This window comes from Cygnus atratus, chromosome 9, assembly GCF_013377495.2.
Source record: "Cygnus atratus isolate AKBS03 ecotype Queensland, Australia chromosome 9, CAtr_DNAZoo_HiC_assembly, whole genome shotgun sequence".
Taxonomy (NCBI): domain Eukaryota; kingdom Metazoa; phylum Chordata; class Aves; order Anseriformes; family Anatidae; genus Cygnus; species Cygnus atratus.
This window is the reverse complement of record NC_066370.1, coordinates 12257323-12274885: the sequence shown is the minus strand read 5'-3', so window position 1 is coordinate 12274885 and position 17563 is coordinate 12257323. Positions and strand designations below refer to the sequence as shown.

Sequence of the window (17563 nt, the reverse complement as noted above, 5' to 3'; positions counted from 1 at the left end):
AGTGGGATTGTATATGTTAGCTATTGAGGTAAAAGATTTAGCATATCAATAAAAACTTTTTGTGGAGTAAAGAGTGAAAAAGTAGATCCTAGCAAATCCTGAATGATCCTGGCAATTGCTGTTCAAAAGGTAAGAGACTACAGAGTCTAAAGCATCCAGCAGATATTAAGGATCAGGCCGCCCGAGGCTGGGGCTACCTTGACTAGCTTGGTCAGGCTGCACAGTGAGATCCCTAATCTGTAATTGGAGACAGTTTCTGCTACGGCAACTTTAATGGTACTGTCTTCTCTATCAAATGTCACAGCAAAAAGTCAATGTAGATTTAAAAAAAAATAAATTAAGGCTATGAGGTCTGTACTGAGGTGGAACTCCTCTGTGGTGGGTTGTAGTTTTAAAACTCTGATTTTAAATTGTTATTGCCAAAGCGTGGCCTTGTAGTATTTTTCCTGTCTTTCATTTGCACTAGAAAATGCCTTTCCAGTGCATATGCATACTGCAGTAGTACCTTCTGCTAGGATTACAGCACCATTGTCTCTGGCCCTGAATAAACATCTTTTGGTCTTTGCCAAGTGTATTCAGTCCAGAGAGTGGGAGGGTTAGTGGAAGAACAGATAGTGTCCTAAGCAGGTTGGGGGCAGAGCAAGGGCAGTTGCTACAGGGTCTCTGTGAATACTGTCTGGTTTTGTAGTTCAGTCAAGAACTGATAAAGCTACTTGGCGTTTTCTTCCTCTTGTATCAAGCATAGATTTGAAGGAGCAGAAGTAGGATAGCTGGGACTGAATGTAGCATCTTATTGCCTCTCATGTCTAGGGACCTGCACTGTCCCTTCCTCTTCTCAATGCCCCAAATCCACCAAACAGCTGCATTCATCTCTGTTGTTTACACTTTACTTACCTTCTCCCCTGTTATTATAATCAGGCAGTGTTTCTCTCAATTTGTACTTTAATGCAGGCAGTTCTAGGAGGCCCTGAAAGGACTAGATCAATAGAGAAGAGTGGTTCTACTGCAGTCAAATGGGGAACACATTTCCACTTCTGTATCGGGAGGCATTAGGGGAAGATATTTTGGTGCAAGTGGATAAGATACATTCTGATAGCTATATGTTATGATAACTGAAGGATTTTCATTTATTTATTTATTTTGCTAACAGTCAACTGGAGAGAGATTATTTTATTTTTTTGCTGTTACTGTGGAGACCCTTGTAAGGTTCCTGTAAGGAGTAGCTGAAATGTTTAAGGACTCAAAAGTTGTCGTAGTATGATTGGATGCTTTATAGTAAACTTCAGTGATGGAGGGCAAAGGATGTCTCTTAGTAAATATTCAGTAAGACAACAGTCTGCTGACCTAAAGTACTCCCTGCTATTGCACAGACATAGGGATCTCACTATTGGAGCTGGCTTTGGCCATGTTAATAATGTGACTTTATTTACTTCGGGCAGAATTACTTAACACAGAAATAGTTAAACAAGTGTTTTCACTTCTTGTACGAAATTATGCTCCTAGTTCTGAGTTTGGGTGCCTAGACACACGCTCGCTTTGCAAATGGTAGGAGCAGTTCGATTTTTCTCAGCACATTCCTTTGTGTCCCACCTGTGGGTGACTGCCCCCCTCTCAGCTGTGCTTGTGGTGCTGAGCTGCTTGTTCACTTCAGTCCAAACCCTTGTGAGTAGTTACTGAATCTCATCTGGCCACCATTGAGCTGACCTGGATAAATTCACAATGAAGCAATCTAGTTCTGATCTTTTAATCAAAACACATGTTCTGGTGACTAGCACAAGAAACATTATAAAGTTTTTTTTTTGCCATAAATGGTACAAACTATGTGGCTACTTTTAAATTATTTTTGATAGTGTCTGACAAATCTACCATTGCAAGGCAGGTATTTATATACCTCTAGCAGAGTGGTGATCAGGAAATGTCCTTTACCATAAAACCTTTGTGGTGTTTCAAAGCAGTTAAACAGTATAATTATTTCTCCATTCTTGGGAAACTACCATTATTTCAGAATCCTTTTTATAGGGGCATACTGCATCACATGCTAGGTAATGAGAAATAGAACCATCTAATTAAAAATAGTGATGCTGTTTCACGTGGGACTGAGGCCTCTAACAAAGATATCATGTTGAAATAGAGACCGTCCCAAGTCTATAGTCTGGGAGTCGATATTGAATGACTTTTCAAAATTCCCAGCTGCAACGTCCCCAAATCTCAATCTGTGTTTTTCTGGCTTTGATTTCATTTTGAATTCTTTTTTTTTCTGAGGACTTACAAAAATAGTTTTTTAATAGCAGCAGCAGCCACAGCCAGTTCTAAACATGATTAGTTTATATGTTAAGTCCTTTCCGAGTTCTCAGGGGAAGCAGATAACACAAGGTCTCTCTCACTTGGGCATTTTTAAAAAGCATGAAATCCTACTATTTCCACTTATTTATTTTTAATCTGACAGCTCTGTTAAATTATGAGGAAAGATCTCTGTCCCACCCTTGCTTTTTTAATGCCTTAAAATTGGCTGTAATAAAAATCAGCTGTTAGAAGCTGCAGCTGAGAGCAGTTGAAATGCCACAGAGGGAGCCTCCTTAGTGGACCCCTATGATGTCAGGATGCATCGAGACAAGCAGAGAGGAGGATAGGAATCCAGCTCAGTCCTCAGACAGCGCTACCAGGTACCACTGCCCTGGGAGCAGCTACAGAGCGCTCGGCCCATTTTCTCCCCCGGCACAGCAGAGCCCCTGGCTCTCCCTCTTACCTGCCTGCATGAGGACCCAGCAGTGCCCCAGTGAGTCCAGTGGGGCACACAGTGGAGAAAACTGCAGCAGCAGTGGAAGCTCCGGGCTCTCACCGGGTTCAGATTCAGACAGCAGTGGGGTGGTGTGTGGTGGTGGTACTGGGATGAGAGGTGTCTTGTCCAGATACTGGAGCTTGGAGAGTCTTCACTCTGCTACAGGTAAGGGACTTCTATTTTTTTAAAATTGCTCTATGATATTGCACTGACCTTGAGAAACCAAATGAAACCTGAAAAAGAGTATGTCATTGGGATATGCAGTCTCTTAGTCATGAGAAGTAACCAAAACAATTGTTTGCTAGCTGATCCCTCTGCAGATTTATAACTGAGGCAGAACAACACAGACTATTAAAATATGTCTTAGGTCAGAAGGCAAGAAATAGGTTCTTAATGGCTTTGGAAACAGTGCTTGGGAAACACTGAAAACCTGATAAAAGCTGTCCTTTTGTTTTAGCATTTCTTATCAGCTAAGATATATAGAGAACCCAAACTCAGAGCTGGCATTTCTGTATAAATGCCTGTGTAGAGTATTGTTGCCTTCAGAAAATATCCAAGCGAGGTGTTGTGCAGCAGAAGAGAGCTAAGTGGGTTTGCACTGCTGTGTACTGAGAGAAGGAAAGGCAGTTCCCTAAGCCCACTGTTCCAGTTCGGTTTCTATTTTCCTGTTCTTGGTTTAATTCCTTTTTGTACCAGAGATTTTGGAGGTATGTTTACACAGCCCACTTCTGTTCTGCTTGCCATGCCTGGATCCGGCATTCTAGTTTTTAATCACTGATGTGCCTGTTTAGGGCTTGAATGTTTGAACTGCAAGCATGGGAAGGAAGCTTTCTCGTTCCCAACTGATACCAGCAAAGGAGTCTGGCAATGATTTTAGTGGCCAGCGATCGCTAAGCTGTTCAGTTTGTTGCTTGATTGTTGCTGTCTCTAGAGAGATTTTTAGAAGACCTACAACAAATGAGTTCTTCTCTCAGATAAATTCAGACAAGGCCACCAGTGACTGCCATTTCCTTAATAAAATTACTTGATGCTTTCAGCTAGGGGCAAGCCTTAGGAAGAATTTTAGGTGTAGTTCTGTGAGATCTGCTTTAGCTGCGCATACTTCTAATTAATTAAAGGTCTTAACTCCATCTACTACTGTAGATTTGGGGCTGTTTAACAAAATCTCCATTGCTGCTTTGGAGGTCCTCAGCCAAAGTGGGAGAAGGGGCACTGTTGTACAGTGAGAGATTACAGCAGGGTGGCCAGCCTATCTGACTTTGTAACCCACACACCAGACCTTCCAGGTGGCCAAGAAACACAGAATACCTACCGTGTGTCCTGAGAGTCCAAGGGCAGGAAGAAAAAGGTCAGGGTGAGATCAGGCTGTTGGCCTTCTGTTTTGGGGAAAGTATCTGTGCTGGGAATACAAGCTATTGAGATGCAGAATTGTATCCGCATCTGCTGGCTCATTTTCTCCTGTACCTGGGAATGTAAATAATTCCCAGAATAGCTCTGACACTGTCATAAAGTAGCCCTGGCACTGGAACCTTTTTCAAAGTACTCAAGAGCTACAGACAGGGTAGTGACTGTAGTTTCAGTCACCTCTGTCTTAGAGGATTTGCTGTCAGCTGTCCTCTGTGGATGTAAGCTTGAGCTTAATCAGGTCAGTTGATATAAATGATGTACAGTGATATCAAAGATGCAAGGTTGATAACAAAACCAAACTTTGAAGTTAAGCTTTTTTTCTAAATGCCCTTTCATTTCCAAGTTCTGGTTCCCCGGGGGGGGGGGGGGGAGAGGGGTTGGAGGGGGCATGGTGTCATTGTGTGGGTGCATGCATTTAGCAGGTAATGTAGAGGTAAGAGGAAATAGAATAGAAAATGGTATGAAAGTAGACTGTGGACAGGGAGAAACCAAATCAAGTTTCATAAGTACAATATTGGTATATCAATATAATAATAAAAGATCACTAATTCAGGCTCCTTGCTGCCTCAAAAATGCTGTTGTTGGTAAGCGTCTTATGGGCAGAGATGTCTGAGCAGGTTACCCCTAGTAACTAACAAAATTCAGGTCAGAGTTCAGATTAAGCCTTAAAAGCAATGCATCTCTCAAAAGAATTTACTTTGTTTTGGTTCTGCTCTCTGTATTCTTCTCTGTATTAAACTGAGGCAGCCATGGTAAGGAGCTGCTCCTTGCCATCAACGCCAATTATCAGGCAGAGGAACAAAGCAGGATTTCTTTAAGTATATGCTAAATAACATTTTTGAATGAAAAAATTAATATACTGCTTAAAGAGAAAAAGAAAAACAGCAGCAGCAATAGCAGCTGGCAGTGTGTGTGAAAGCAGCAATAACTGAAATGCATAGCGGTGTCCGAGAAAGATTTCATCTCACCTTAGCTGGTGAAGCATGGCAGTCTTCAGCACGTCGGGGTGTCATGTCAGGAAGTCAGGGGAAAAATGAGTACAAACTGTGTGCAGACACCATGAACTACCCAATGGTGCATTTAAAAAGGCTGGAAGATGAGTCAATTTCTTTCCCTGATTACAGTTTATTAATAAGTGGTTCTGGGTTTCTAGAAGTGGCCTTGAGGCTGGATAGGTGGACTTTTGGCAGATGTTTGTTTTTGGTGTGTGTTTTTTTTCCTTCCAGTGTGAACACAATTTTCTATAGGGATCTTCATACTGAGTTTGTTCTCCTCTGAGACCTCAGAGAAAGAGACTAGATTTAAGTGATTGAAATGTAGAGGTGAAAAGGAGATGAGAGATCTTCAGTACAACTGGAATGCAGCAGTTTGAGGTTTTTACATAACTCAGATTTCAAGAGAGTGTAAAGATGGATGTATGTTTATACATGTATATAGCTGAGAATGCGTGACCTCAGAAATACAGACATCTCCTACATAGAAAAGATAGTGTTCTCCCAAATTTGCAAGGGGGAAAAGCAGTTTTCAATTTAAATTCTTTCTCTGCATTCAGTAATCAAGTACAGTTCTTTTTGTTTTGGAATTGACTTTCCTGTATTGATCAAAAGGGAAGTTGTATACGTGATAAAGAAATGAAAGAGAAAAGACCAATTGCTACAGTGCAAACTGCTTTGCAAATGTCATCTGGAAAAAAATGTAAAAAGATTGACTTTATATAAATTGAAAACTTCTAGTTTTTTAATGTCAGTCAATGGCATTTTTGGTCTAAATGTCAATATATGTTATGTTACATGAGAGAGTCCCTCTCCCTGAAGCTAAATATAAACATGAAAAGAGGGAATGCTTTGCAGTTCTACTTAGCTCTCCATTTGAGGATGCCAGAGGACTTCGTAAGCATTAATAACCCTTGCACAGGGCCCAGAGGCTTTCAGAGTTTGATTTAGGATAAAAAAGAGATGTATATATAGTTTCATACTCAAATAGTAGCCTTGCTGTTTAGATACCTATTTTTAAATACTTGCAAGCAATTTCCAAATGTTTGGCCTCTGCAGTACTCCAGCGAGAAAATGAGTGGGAGCTAGGATTGCTCAGCAATTCTGAAAATCAGGCTTTATGTATCTCAGCGGGACAAAAAGACACGAGGCATCCAAATAAAAGGTCAGCTGTGACACTGCTCCAGCAAGTGATTCAGTGGCACTACGGGCACTCTAACCCCGGTTTCCTAGGCAAGATGTATCCCAGGCTCATGCTGCCTATATCTCATTCACCACTGTTTTACAGCTCTACTGAAAAGTTTGTTTCCTTTAGCATATTTCCAGAATCTAGCTTGTGAGTAGGTCTCTGCTTTTCCAGTTCCTTTGTTGCTAGTCCAATCCTGACCTCATTAATAGTCTGTGTATTCTTTTGCTTGTCTAACTTGAGAAGGACTAAAAGGGGGGTTGCCACTTGGTAAACTAGGTCGATGTAATTTCCCAAAGAGATCTTCTGCTGTGTATTTGTGAATATGTAGTAATTGTACAGACTACACTTCAGTGCACCACTGCACAGTTTCTATATACTGAAATGCTCATCTACTTGTCTTGGGAATGTGGCCTCAAAACAACGAGAAAACATGGAGTGGGTAGTTATTTTCATTTAGACCTAAAAAAACAAAACAAAAAAACCCAACAACAACAACAAAAGCAATAAAACAGTATTTTGAAGTCATTCATTTCATTATTGTGGCTTATGAGGGAGCCAGTAATAGAGCTGTGGCAAATGGTTTGCATCTCTCTTGTTTGGCAAGAAGTTTTATTTTGGACTCTTTATTTTTCCTTTTTCTTCCCCTAGCTCTGCCTTTTTGGTACTGAGGTGTGCAACTGTGTTCATGGACTGCAGTGCATTATTTCACTGACCCTTCTTTCTCCAGGGTCACCTAGTCAGCAGGAGTTAGAGGTCACACAACAGGAGATTGATTTGAGGTTCAAAGTGTTTCAGAATGCTTCTGAAGACCAAAAAAAAAAAAGGTGCTTCAAAGCATGCACTATAGGATGCTGATGTTATGTTTCACCCTTGATTTGGCAAATTGTGAGCTCAGAGACTTCAGCTGGATTCACTGCTTGCATTGTAGCATGTCCTATGTGTTCCATTCCACCCAATGTATTTCCTGCGTCATCTGCCAGGAGAACTTCTACTCATCTTCTGAACAATTCATTAATGATTTTAAAAAACAAATACAACAATCCTAAAAACAACAATCCATGCTAAATTGACTCTGATTTTTCTCTCTGTGAGGATTCATTTGTAACGAATTTTTTAATGAATTTTTAATTAGATTTTTTTATTTTGCGTTAAAAGGAGTAAATGCTTATTCTCATCATGTTCCAGTGAGGCTTCCATGGGTGTACATCATCACCTCGATTTAAAGAAAAAAAATTTTTTTTGCTTGACTGCTTTCAAAACATCTCCCAGAAAGGATGTTTGGACTGTGAGTAATATTGTCCTTTCTAAGGAATGTGGCATCTTCCAAGGCTGTATTTCCTCAAAGACTCAGTTGCATTCAAAGTAGCCCTTCAGATCAACACTTGATTTCAGGTTCATCCAAGTTGCTCGTGTTTTGTCAGGTAGAAGTGAAACAGTTTAATGCCACCTAATCTGGGGACTACCAGCATTACAGCTCTTGCATCAGGAAACTCACCTGGTCCAAAGGGGAGAATGAGGAGGTACTGTGAAGCCTCCCTGACCTTCCTTTCTCATACCTTTGGGTGGACACGCAGAAGCTTGGAGTTAACTGTTGCATGTGCTGGTTCATCTGGACCTACTTCTGGACTTTTTTTTTTTTTTAACAAAAGCAGTGGAAAAAATGTGTAATAATATGTGCTGGTAAACAGTGTACATGCTCAATTGCCATGAAGGCTATATATAATTCCCTATACATGATGAATTTTCACTAATATTGCTTAGTTGTTAGATTAAGCAATAATAATTAAGAGTAATTTCTGTACTTTGCCATGGGGGCGTACCCTTTAACTTGTTAAACTTGTGTGCAACTAAGCTTATTCTCCACTAACATCCTTGTCCTCCAATTGTTCTGTATCATAATAAGTATTTTTGAAGGATTAGAGAAACATAATGGTCTCCTGAGGGTCAGTGACTATCTGTGGAGGTTTCTGTTTTAATTAAAAATCCTGCCTCATCTCAAAATCCTTTGTAGTCTGAGGTTTGTTAAAACCAACCTACTTAGTTTTAGGCAACCCGAAGTTGCCTAAAAATACCAGGAACAAGCTGGGTGCACAAGGCTGCATGGGGTGCTGTTCTGCTGTGCAGTCCCAAAGCTGTCTGTGTAAGCATGAATACTGACTACGTTAGGTGGCTGTGCCATTGCCACCAAAACTGCAGGTAAAGGCGGTGTGTATGTGCATGAAAGCAAGACATTAGCTTGGGTGTGAGCTGATGGGGCCGTAGCTTGCTACTAGTTAGCTGCCTTCGATCACATTCTTATTAAAGTCTGTCCTTGCAGACATAGGCAAAAAGATGTGATAGGAAACCTAGTATTAACACAAAATGATTAGTTTAAACGGGCAGGAAGGATTAAGATGTTTAAGCTTTCCGTGCCAGGTATTAAAAGCCCTCAGCTAAGTACGAACCAAGATCACTACTCAAATGCACATGCAGAAAGACATACTTGGCGTTTAGAAAGTGCAGTTCATAGATTGCTTCAAAAAGAAAAGGAAGAGTACATAGATTGTACGTGCACTAATTGGACATAGCTCCCTGTTCTTGGAAGTGTCATTGAGGTTCTTTTCAGTGATCTTGAGAAAAATCATGGCATAAACAAGTTTAGAGGAGGTAAAACTGTCTGTATGTGATAATTGAATTAAAAAAAAAAAAACTATATGGGAATAAAAGGCTCAGCTGTAGCAATAAGACTCAGTCTAATCCGTGGAGCAGGTGCCACCCCAAGACTGCTGGAGCTGCTTCTGTTTTGTGACTTCTGTTCATGTCTTTCAGCTGACTTACCGTTACGTTCTCTTGCACTGGAGCACACTGCAGCTGTAAGGCTCATGGAAGTAAGCATGAAGTCCAGCCCTGCTCAGCAGTCTGTTCTGAAGTGGTCACTTCAGAGGTCATCTAAAAAATTTATCCCTGCAGCGTTCAAGCCTAACATTGGCTTATGTTGTGAAGTGGTTGCAAGGGAGAAGTTACAGCAGGATGCTGAAGGCAGGAGCATGGTCCAAGGGCAAGGCACACTGAGCTCCAGGCCTGCAGCAGGGACACCTGCTTATGTGGTTCATTCGCAGATTTTGTTGCGTGACCTCACAATGTAAAGAGTGGTGTCAATTCTGGAGCTTTCATTTGAAGCAACAAAGGTGTGGCTCAAATGGTGCACTGGCAAGAGCCACTCTGAGCAGTCCCTGAGCTGAGCAGAGCTGCGTGGCAACTTGAGGTCACTGCTCATACATGCTGCTCAAGGCAAAACCCTACCCTGCGTGCCCAAAAGAAGCTTTAACAGTAAACCTTTTAAGAGAGTTTATTACAATCAGACAGTGTTACTAATATCTTGAAAACAGTGGATTTGAAATGTGGCGCTCTTATCAGCCTTAAAAGCATGAATAAATTAAAAATATGCAGAAACCATCTGTACTGAAACTTGTTGATTGGATCTACTCTCTTTGGAAAGAGCAAAATATTTTTTGGCCTATTCTGAGCTTCAGCACAATTCCTATTTCATGCTAATTTAATGCTGTTACTCTCAATAGTCTGAATTCAGGGGTTTGGTCAAGCTTTATCCTACATATATGTGGTCACAGTTGGTGGTATAATGCTCACCTGTGTTTGTGCTGCTTTTCCCAGCTCACATAAGAGCATGCATAGGACAGCTGGGACTTCCACTTAGTCCCCAAGTACTGCTTGACCATACTCTCTGTGGCATTGGAGGAATTCTCAAAAGTTATTCTATGTGGGACAACTTATGCATCTCTTAGGCATCCACCTGTGGTGGTCTGCTGTAGATAACTGCTCTGGTCTGGAGAGTTTAGCTTACTGATGGAAAAACATTACAGTTCCAAGGGTTAAATAAAGAAATGTCACAACTTTTCAGGGCTGTGACTTGACATGTAATCAGAATTATTTAAAAATCCACAAATCAGTAACAGCCAGATAATTAGTAATGACTTACATAAATAAATCATTCTTGATGTCTCTGGAATCGTGAATATAAATGAGTATGAGCACTTCTGTGTCAGTTCCTGAGACTCTGCCTGGCCAAATACAGGGTTTTCCTAAGCAAAGACAGGGACTGCAGCCTGCAATTCTGCTTCCACTCAGGCACTGCCTTTCCTTTTCTCAGTGCTTGTTTTTGAGAAAAGCAACTTGATTGCAAATACCTTGCAGCTGTAATAATAATAAAAGATGAGGATGACTTCTGTTTTTTTTTGTGGGAACATAGTGCTAATACAGGGAAGAGGAGGAGCACTCTGACCTCTTGTCAGAGCACTTCTCTATTCTTACACTTTACACTTCTAGTAGGCCGTTCACTGGTGTGCAGTGGCACCAGTGCTTTAACTTTGCAACTGACTGTGACCCAGTTCCTCCTTCATGCCAAGCAAAGTATGGGCAGTTCGGGAGTTTCTGAATGCATCTTGCCTAAGTACAAGCTGTATGCAGGTAAGGGCAGAAGTAATTTCTTCCGGTTACTTTCCAGCCTTTACATATGACAGAGGTTTATTCACATCACTTTCACTTGCGTGGTTCACTGTGCTGTGTGGAATATTGATCCTTTTCCTCAGTCTGGCAGCAGTGGGGGATGGAAGCTCCCCTCCACCTCCTTCCTGCTGTAATTGGCAGGGAGGTTAACTGAACTGATTGATACTGACTGTCTTCAATCATACTCCTGTTTCTAGAGTCCTGGAGAACTGAAGCATCCTCTGCAGTAGGATACTCCTGGACTCTTTGCCTACTGTAGAAAGTTCTAGTCTAGCTTGAGGGCTTTTAAGGCAGATCTCCTCCCACCTCGACTCTATTGGTTTAGGCATCTCTGTAGTCAAATCACCCTTTTCCAAGTGGGATCAACTACAGTGTGTTGCTCGGGACTGTAGTCAGTTGGGTTTTGAATATCTCCAGGATATCCTGGAGATATTCAAAACCTCCATAGCCTCTCTTGGCAACTTGTAGGCCATGACCACCATTACAGTAAATTTTGTTTAAATAGAACTAACAGTATTTCAGTAAGTCATGGTCAACACTGAGCAGTTTGGCTTTATTGTCTTACCACCCCATCAGATGTTTATACAAATGGAGATTCCCCCAAGTCTTCTCCAGGTTGAACAATCCCAGCTTGATCAGCCTCTCCTTCTATGTCAGATGCCGTAATCATCTCTGTGGCCATTTGCTGGATCCGCTCCAGTATGTCTATATTTTCCTTAGAGTCTCAATTGCATTGGTTGTCAGCTGACTTCTGGCTGAGTTTTTCAGGTCTTGACTACCTTAATGGTCATCCTTCTCCATCTGTGTAGCAGAGCAACTGGTGTCATATCATTGGCTTTATCTGGCCAAGCGCTGTCTTTGGCAGAGAAGGTAGGTAGGTTAAATTTCCTGAAAACAAAGCAGAAGCGAATCTTTACTGCCGCAGTTCTGAGGGCCAGTTTGCTGACTCTGGATTGCCAGAGGCATCCCAACTTGCTTCGTGTTTATCAGGTGAGGGTATAGTTGGAGAAGAAGCTTTGTGAAGACAAGATAGGTCGGAGCTGCTTAACTGCAGCAGATCTTGTAGCTGATGGTTCATTGGTGACACATACCTGTACAGACAGCATTTGACACCTAAAGCTCTATATTAGTGTTTACTTTTGTAGCCTTTGAATTGCATGGTGGAGGTGTTTGTTGTTTTTTGTGTCCTCCTGCTGCACAGTTCTACAGTTACTAAGTATACCAATGGGAATTGGGAGAACTAACAGCTGGTCAGTGCTGTTTCTGCTTTTCTTAGAGTAATGCAGGATACTAGCTGTATCATGGCCTAAGGCATAGTGTGCATGTGAAAAGGATCTGGTTGCACAAATAGTTTATGCAGAGCTGAAGGCCTATCTGAATTATCTCCAGAAAGCACTGAGGCAATGTGCTCTCCCACCAAGCCATGTATGTGGTTTCTGTGCTATATACACTGAGACTCATTGAGCCTCTCTATTTATAGCACTTAATCAGTAGCAAGTCATGGCACAGAAGGGACCTACCACATTGGACACAACAGCATATTGTTTTACTGCTGCAGTACTAGAATGATTAATCCCAGAAACCTATGTTAGAGGCCAGTGTATTTGTTATAATGAGTATTTATGAGTAAATGCCATGGATAGCCCAGCTTACATACAGCATCCCTTGGTTGTGAATGTCATCCCTTGTTGCCCAGTCTGTGGGACACAAAGGATGTGTACACAATTGATCTAGCAATTGTTCTTGTGCAATTAAAAGCATTGCTAAAGGAACAGTTAAATAGGGCTTCCACCTGTAAACACTGACTGAAACTGCTTGCTCCTTGTCTAAGCACCTGAGATAGTGAGACTTAAGGAAGTTTTTAGGAGAGACTCTGGAAGTAGACAAAACTGCTGGGGGGGGTAGGGGTTTTGGTAATTATTAGCTTCATGTGCTCCCCTGTGGCAGGCAGGCACCTTAGCTTAATTCCTACTGTTTCCCCTGCTACAAAGTCTAAGGGATAAGCTTGTGTGAGTTGCTAAGCACTGTCTGTTACATAATCAAAAGGAAAACAGAGCTGGGCCATAGACCAAAAACATTGCTCTGAGTACCTTACTAGGGCCATAGTGAGAGCTCCGACTGATGCAGGTTGGAATTTCCTCGCACCACATGCAGCGCTGAGCCAGGATCTCGGAGCCACATGACCTGGGGTGTCTTAGAGGACTGTCGGAGTTGAACAGTAGCTCTGTGTATCCACTCACTATTTTAAGTGGATTTATATTAAAAGCCCAAGCAATTCACACATTGCGGCTCTAGTTGTGCTGGAGTTACATTTACTACTTAGGTGCCTGCAGTACAGCAAGAAGAGCAAGGTGCTCTTGTTTTGTCTTACAGTTTATTACGCTAGGGCAGCAGCTGGTGAGCAGTAGCTCAGGTCAGGTCCTGCATTGTATTGGGGTTTCTTCAATGGCTGGTGTTGTTGGTGGTGCTCTGCAGGAGGCCCTACTGCTGTGTGAGCCTTGCTTGGCTTCAGGAAGGAGGAAAACTCTGGCAAGTCCTTCTAATGTGACTGAAGAAGTCAGTTCTTTGCTTCTGTCAGAGTTTTCTGCCTTCAAAGCAGAGATGGTGAAATGGAACAAGTGCATGAGCCTCAGCTCTTTCAAACTGAGAATGGGAAACAAACCTTCTTTCATCAGCAGTTGGATTTCAAAGGGTATTCAATTCAGTCTTCTCGGAGTGTTTGTCTGTGGTTGTAAGGAAGGAATTGGGTCTAAATGCAGTGCAGCCAAACGCCCTTTAGTCATGTTTCTTTTTTCTCTGTTTGCTGGAGTCAAATGTCTATATTTGGCACATCTTAGGCTGTTGTCATGGAAATGGTTCTATTGACACATCCATAGCAGTGCAGCTCTGTTTGGTACAGAGAGATTGGAAGGAAGATGGTCGAGAAAGGAAGAGGTCTGTTCTAAGGATTCAGACATTCAAAATATTTGTTCTTCAGCTTCTTAGTTCCAATTGGAAGGCATATACCTGCTGGATTAGTTGTTTTGAGCCAATATAGAAAGAGTTACGTAGAACAATACACAACATTTGAGCTTTAACATAGAGCATTACTGAACATTACACTAGACAGGACCCCAAGGAAAAATAGCGACCTCCTTGTAGCTAGTGTGTTACTGACTGACAGCACTGCAGAGCAGTAACATCTCTGCTCAGTCTTTTTACCCTGTATTTTTAGTTTAGATGAGATCTTGCCTACAAAGAGAGAATGCCCTTAGCGTTCTGATAAATGGAAGTACCCTTTTATCTCATTCTTTGTGCTCTCCGTTTAAACATTGTAGCTGGAAACTTCAGGGACATTAGTCAGATGTTTCTCCCTTTACACATGGAGAAGAGTAATATTTGAAATATAAATGAAGGCTAACTTAGAGGGTAGAAGTCATTCATTTTGGCAGTCAGATTTCTTGCCTAGTGTGCTTTCTGCAGCTGCCGGGTCACCCTGCACTTCCCCCAAGACAGAAGGTCAGTTGTGAGAAGGGGAAGGAATAGAAGAATGAGTTCTGGATGTATTTGCCTCATATCAACAGAAATACTGTGAAAATACTGTGATACACAAGGAGCTCCTCGGGGAGCTTAAAGACACGAAGAATCAGAAGACAGGAAACTCTAGAAGCAGTGAGAGAAGCTGCATCCTGTGTTTCAGGACTGCGCTCTGCAGGGGTCTGTCCTCTAGTGCCTGGATTTGCGGGAGGAGTTCTTCCCCCTTCCTGTGCATCTTGAATGTGGTAGGAGGACGTTTCAGTGTTTTTAATCAGATTTCTTATTTTCCCCCTCAGTTAAGCATACAGAGGCTGGTACATGCTCAGTAAAAGCCATGTTGTTTCGCATGCAGTCAGGTGTGTATCCATCATATGCCAGATACAGACTCCACGAATCATCACAGTCGGACTGCAAATATAAGAAAAGCCTTTTCTTGTTCTGTGTCAAAATCTTTACTTATCATGATGACCCCTATGGATTGATAGAATGCAAGTAAAAGTAGTTCCTATCCCTGTATGACAACAGTTCTGTGCACTCCAGATACCCCCTGTAAGAAACTTGGGACAGGACTAGTACGGAAACCAACCCCAGCTGTGTTCCAACCACTTTTAAGTGTTTTAATAGCTTTCATCCTTTCAGATTTCAGGAGAGTTTGTTCATTAATTGATTTCCCAGCTAGTGAAATACCTGCTCTCTCATGAGCAATCTCTAATAATTAGATGGGTAAAAGGTATTTGTAATTAAATTTCCCAGAACTTAAGTCTTCAAATTTTGCATTGCACCCATTTCTGAAAGGGAAGTGTGTATTTGATTTAAAAAAAAAAAAAAAAAAAAAGGCGAATTATTGTTTTGCTTAAGGTTTTGGTGCAGATAGCCTGTTTCCTGGTGATTTTATTGCCTTTGTGTGCATGAAGGGAATCAGATGGGATTTTAAGTTTGTGTAGAAATTTGCAAGATAAAGAAGAATGCTTTAATATTTTACCTGCTTATGTCTGTGCCAGTTGTTCTGCCTGAGAAGGCTGCTGCTTCCTTAAGGGTTCTGTGGGTCGTATCATGGACTGGTCACTGTAAATACTGGTAGCTTAGGGTTATGAAACCCGTGGTATTGCTGGTGTTCAAACAAGAATATCAACAGCAACCTGGAACTTAGTGCTTATCTTGATAAAGCCAAAAACTGAAAAATATTCTATGAACTCGGTCCTTGATTGTCATGCCAAATGAAATGAAAGATGGCCAACACTTTGTCTATATAATCCAGGGGTTATTAGATAAATTGCTGATTAAATTATCCTTTGTTTTTTAGGAAGATGTCTTTCTTGATCAGAGAGAGCACATCTGTATTGCTGCCCTGGGCACAGATGACAAGAACTTTTTTTAGCTTTTGGCTGCAGGGTATGGTTATGGTTGAATAATAGAGTGAACAAAATATGAAATGAAGTCTAATCAGAACAAGTTCCCAGGCAGTTTTAACATGTTAGAAATTGGGGAAGACATGGAGAAAAAATATTTTCCTTTAAAAAGTGACTTTCGTGTATGTTTTCCAATTGCTTGGAGCAAAGGATCTTCTGCAGATGCTCACAACTTGATGAAGTAATCTTTCCAGATCAAACAAAAAAAAACCACCCTCATCTAGGGAAAAAGGGAGAGTTGATTGCTTCAGTTAATTTCTCTGGTGAACTTTGTCTACCTTGCAGTGGTAATGTAGAACCTTTATTTGCTTTTGATGCAACCACCTCTGAGGCAAATGCCAAGTGACTATTTAAGTATGCTCACTGTTTTCATAGTCCAGTGGAAAAGTTGGAAGAAATCACTGGGAATTTAGACATGTGTTCTGTTGAGCTGTATATTGACCGTGGTAGAAAGTGAAGGCAGTTTGCAAACTGACCTTTTTAAACATAATAAAGGTATGGAACTGCTGTCCTTACCTTGCTGCTTTCAGTGGAAACAGATAGAAATCTCTCCAGACGCTGCAGTGGAAAATTTGATAGAGTGCAGAAGCAGAAAATGACAAATGCAAAAATGTCCTCATTCCTGTTGTAGGGTGCCAACTTGGCTAATGCAGTAAGTTCAACTCTGTTATTTTGCAGTGTGAAGCATTTCACACACAAGCTAGTTAGCCTGGCCAAAACTTTCTCAATTGCACATTGCAGCTCTTACCAGTTTCAAACAGACAATGCTTCCCCCCTGTTACTTAATGGATCCAGTTTCTGTTTGTATTTGATGGCTGCAGTTATGGTAGGTGGCACCTTTGAGTTATTCAGAAACACTTTTATCAGCCAGAATTTAACGGTTGGAAGGCCTATTCAGGAGGAGCAAGATAAAACTTCATAATCACATTCACCTAGGCAACTAGTTATGGATAAAACAGCAAAGTCTTTTATTGGCTTGCTTTGTTTGCCCCCAACCACCTGGCATCTGAATAATTAACTGATGTGATCTATGGAGCCCATGACTTTTGTGATATTGGTCAGGGAATAGGACTTAGTGGCTGATTAGGTATTTCTGATTGAGAAATCAGATATGCAGCAGACTATAATAGAAATACCAAAGCCCAGTGCCTCAGGTGTATCCTTGAAATTTTCAGGCAGGTGACTTCATAGCTGTTTTTAGCTTTTGTGAAGTAACATGTCCAGGATATCTGTCAGCATCATGTTCGTTCCCTTACACTATCCATAAGATCTACTTCCTTATTTGTGTTCCTACCTTTTCTGCTTGCAGAGTCAGTCACCAGTCTGCCTATTGTGGATTCACAGGTTCGTATAGTCACTGTGGATGTCTTCATTCTTCAGCTCTTCTCAATTGTGCAGACTTCCTCTTCCTGTCATCCGTATGTGGTCAGCTCCACGCCCCTCTCTCTACTTCCCAAAACTTCTCCACTACCACCTTCCCATTGCTGAGCCAATCTCATGTGCTCCTAATACAATCTATCATTTGGGTTTGATTAGTTAGAATTAAAATCACGCTTTCCAATGGGTCTTACTCCTCTTGTATTTCTCTGAACTGAAGTCAATTCCTGCAAGAAAGAATAGTAGAGGTGCTGATGCAGGTGAGAAGATGCTATCTTAATGAAACAGTTTCCAAAACAGTTGCATGGTATAAAGTCACATAGAAAATTAAAAGCTTTTTTGTCTGAGATATTAGCTCTGACTAACTGAATCTTGCCCTGCTCAACTCTTA

The 17563-nt window shown here is 41.4% G+C and overlaps 1 protein-coding gene across 1 annotated transcript in view; it reads left to right on the top strand.

Moving 5' to 3' along the window:
• The first annotated feature begins 2629 nt into the window (after positions 1-2629).
• Positions 2630-17563, top strand: part of ARHGEF4 (Rho guanine nucleotide exchange factor 4) — a 94853-nt gene continuing 79919 nt past the window's right edge. Inside the window, exon 1 of the mRNA XM_035544441.2 lies at positions 2630-2944. Within this exon, the coding sequence (XP_035400334.1) occupies positions 2755-2944 (190 nt within the window). The 5' untranslated portion in view covers positions 2630-2754. The remainder of the gene's footprint in view (positions 2945-17563) is intronic.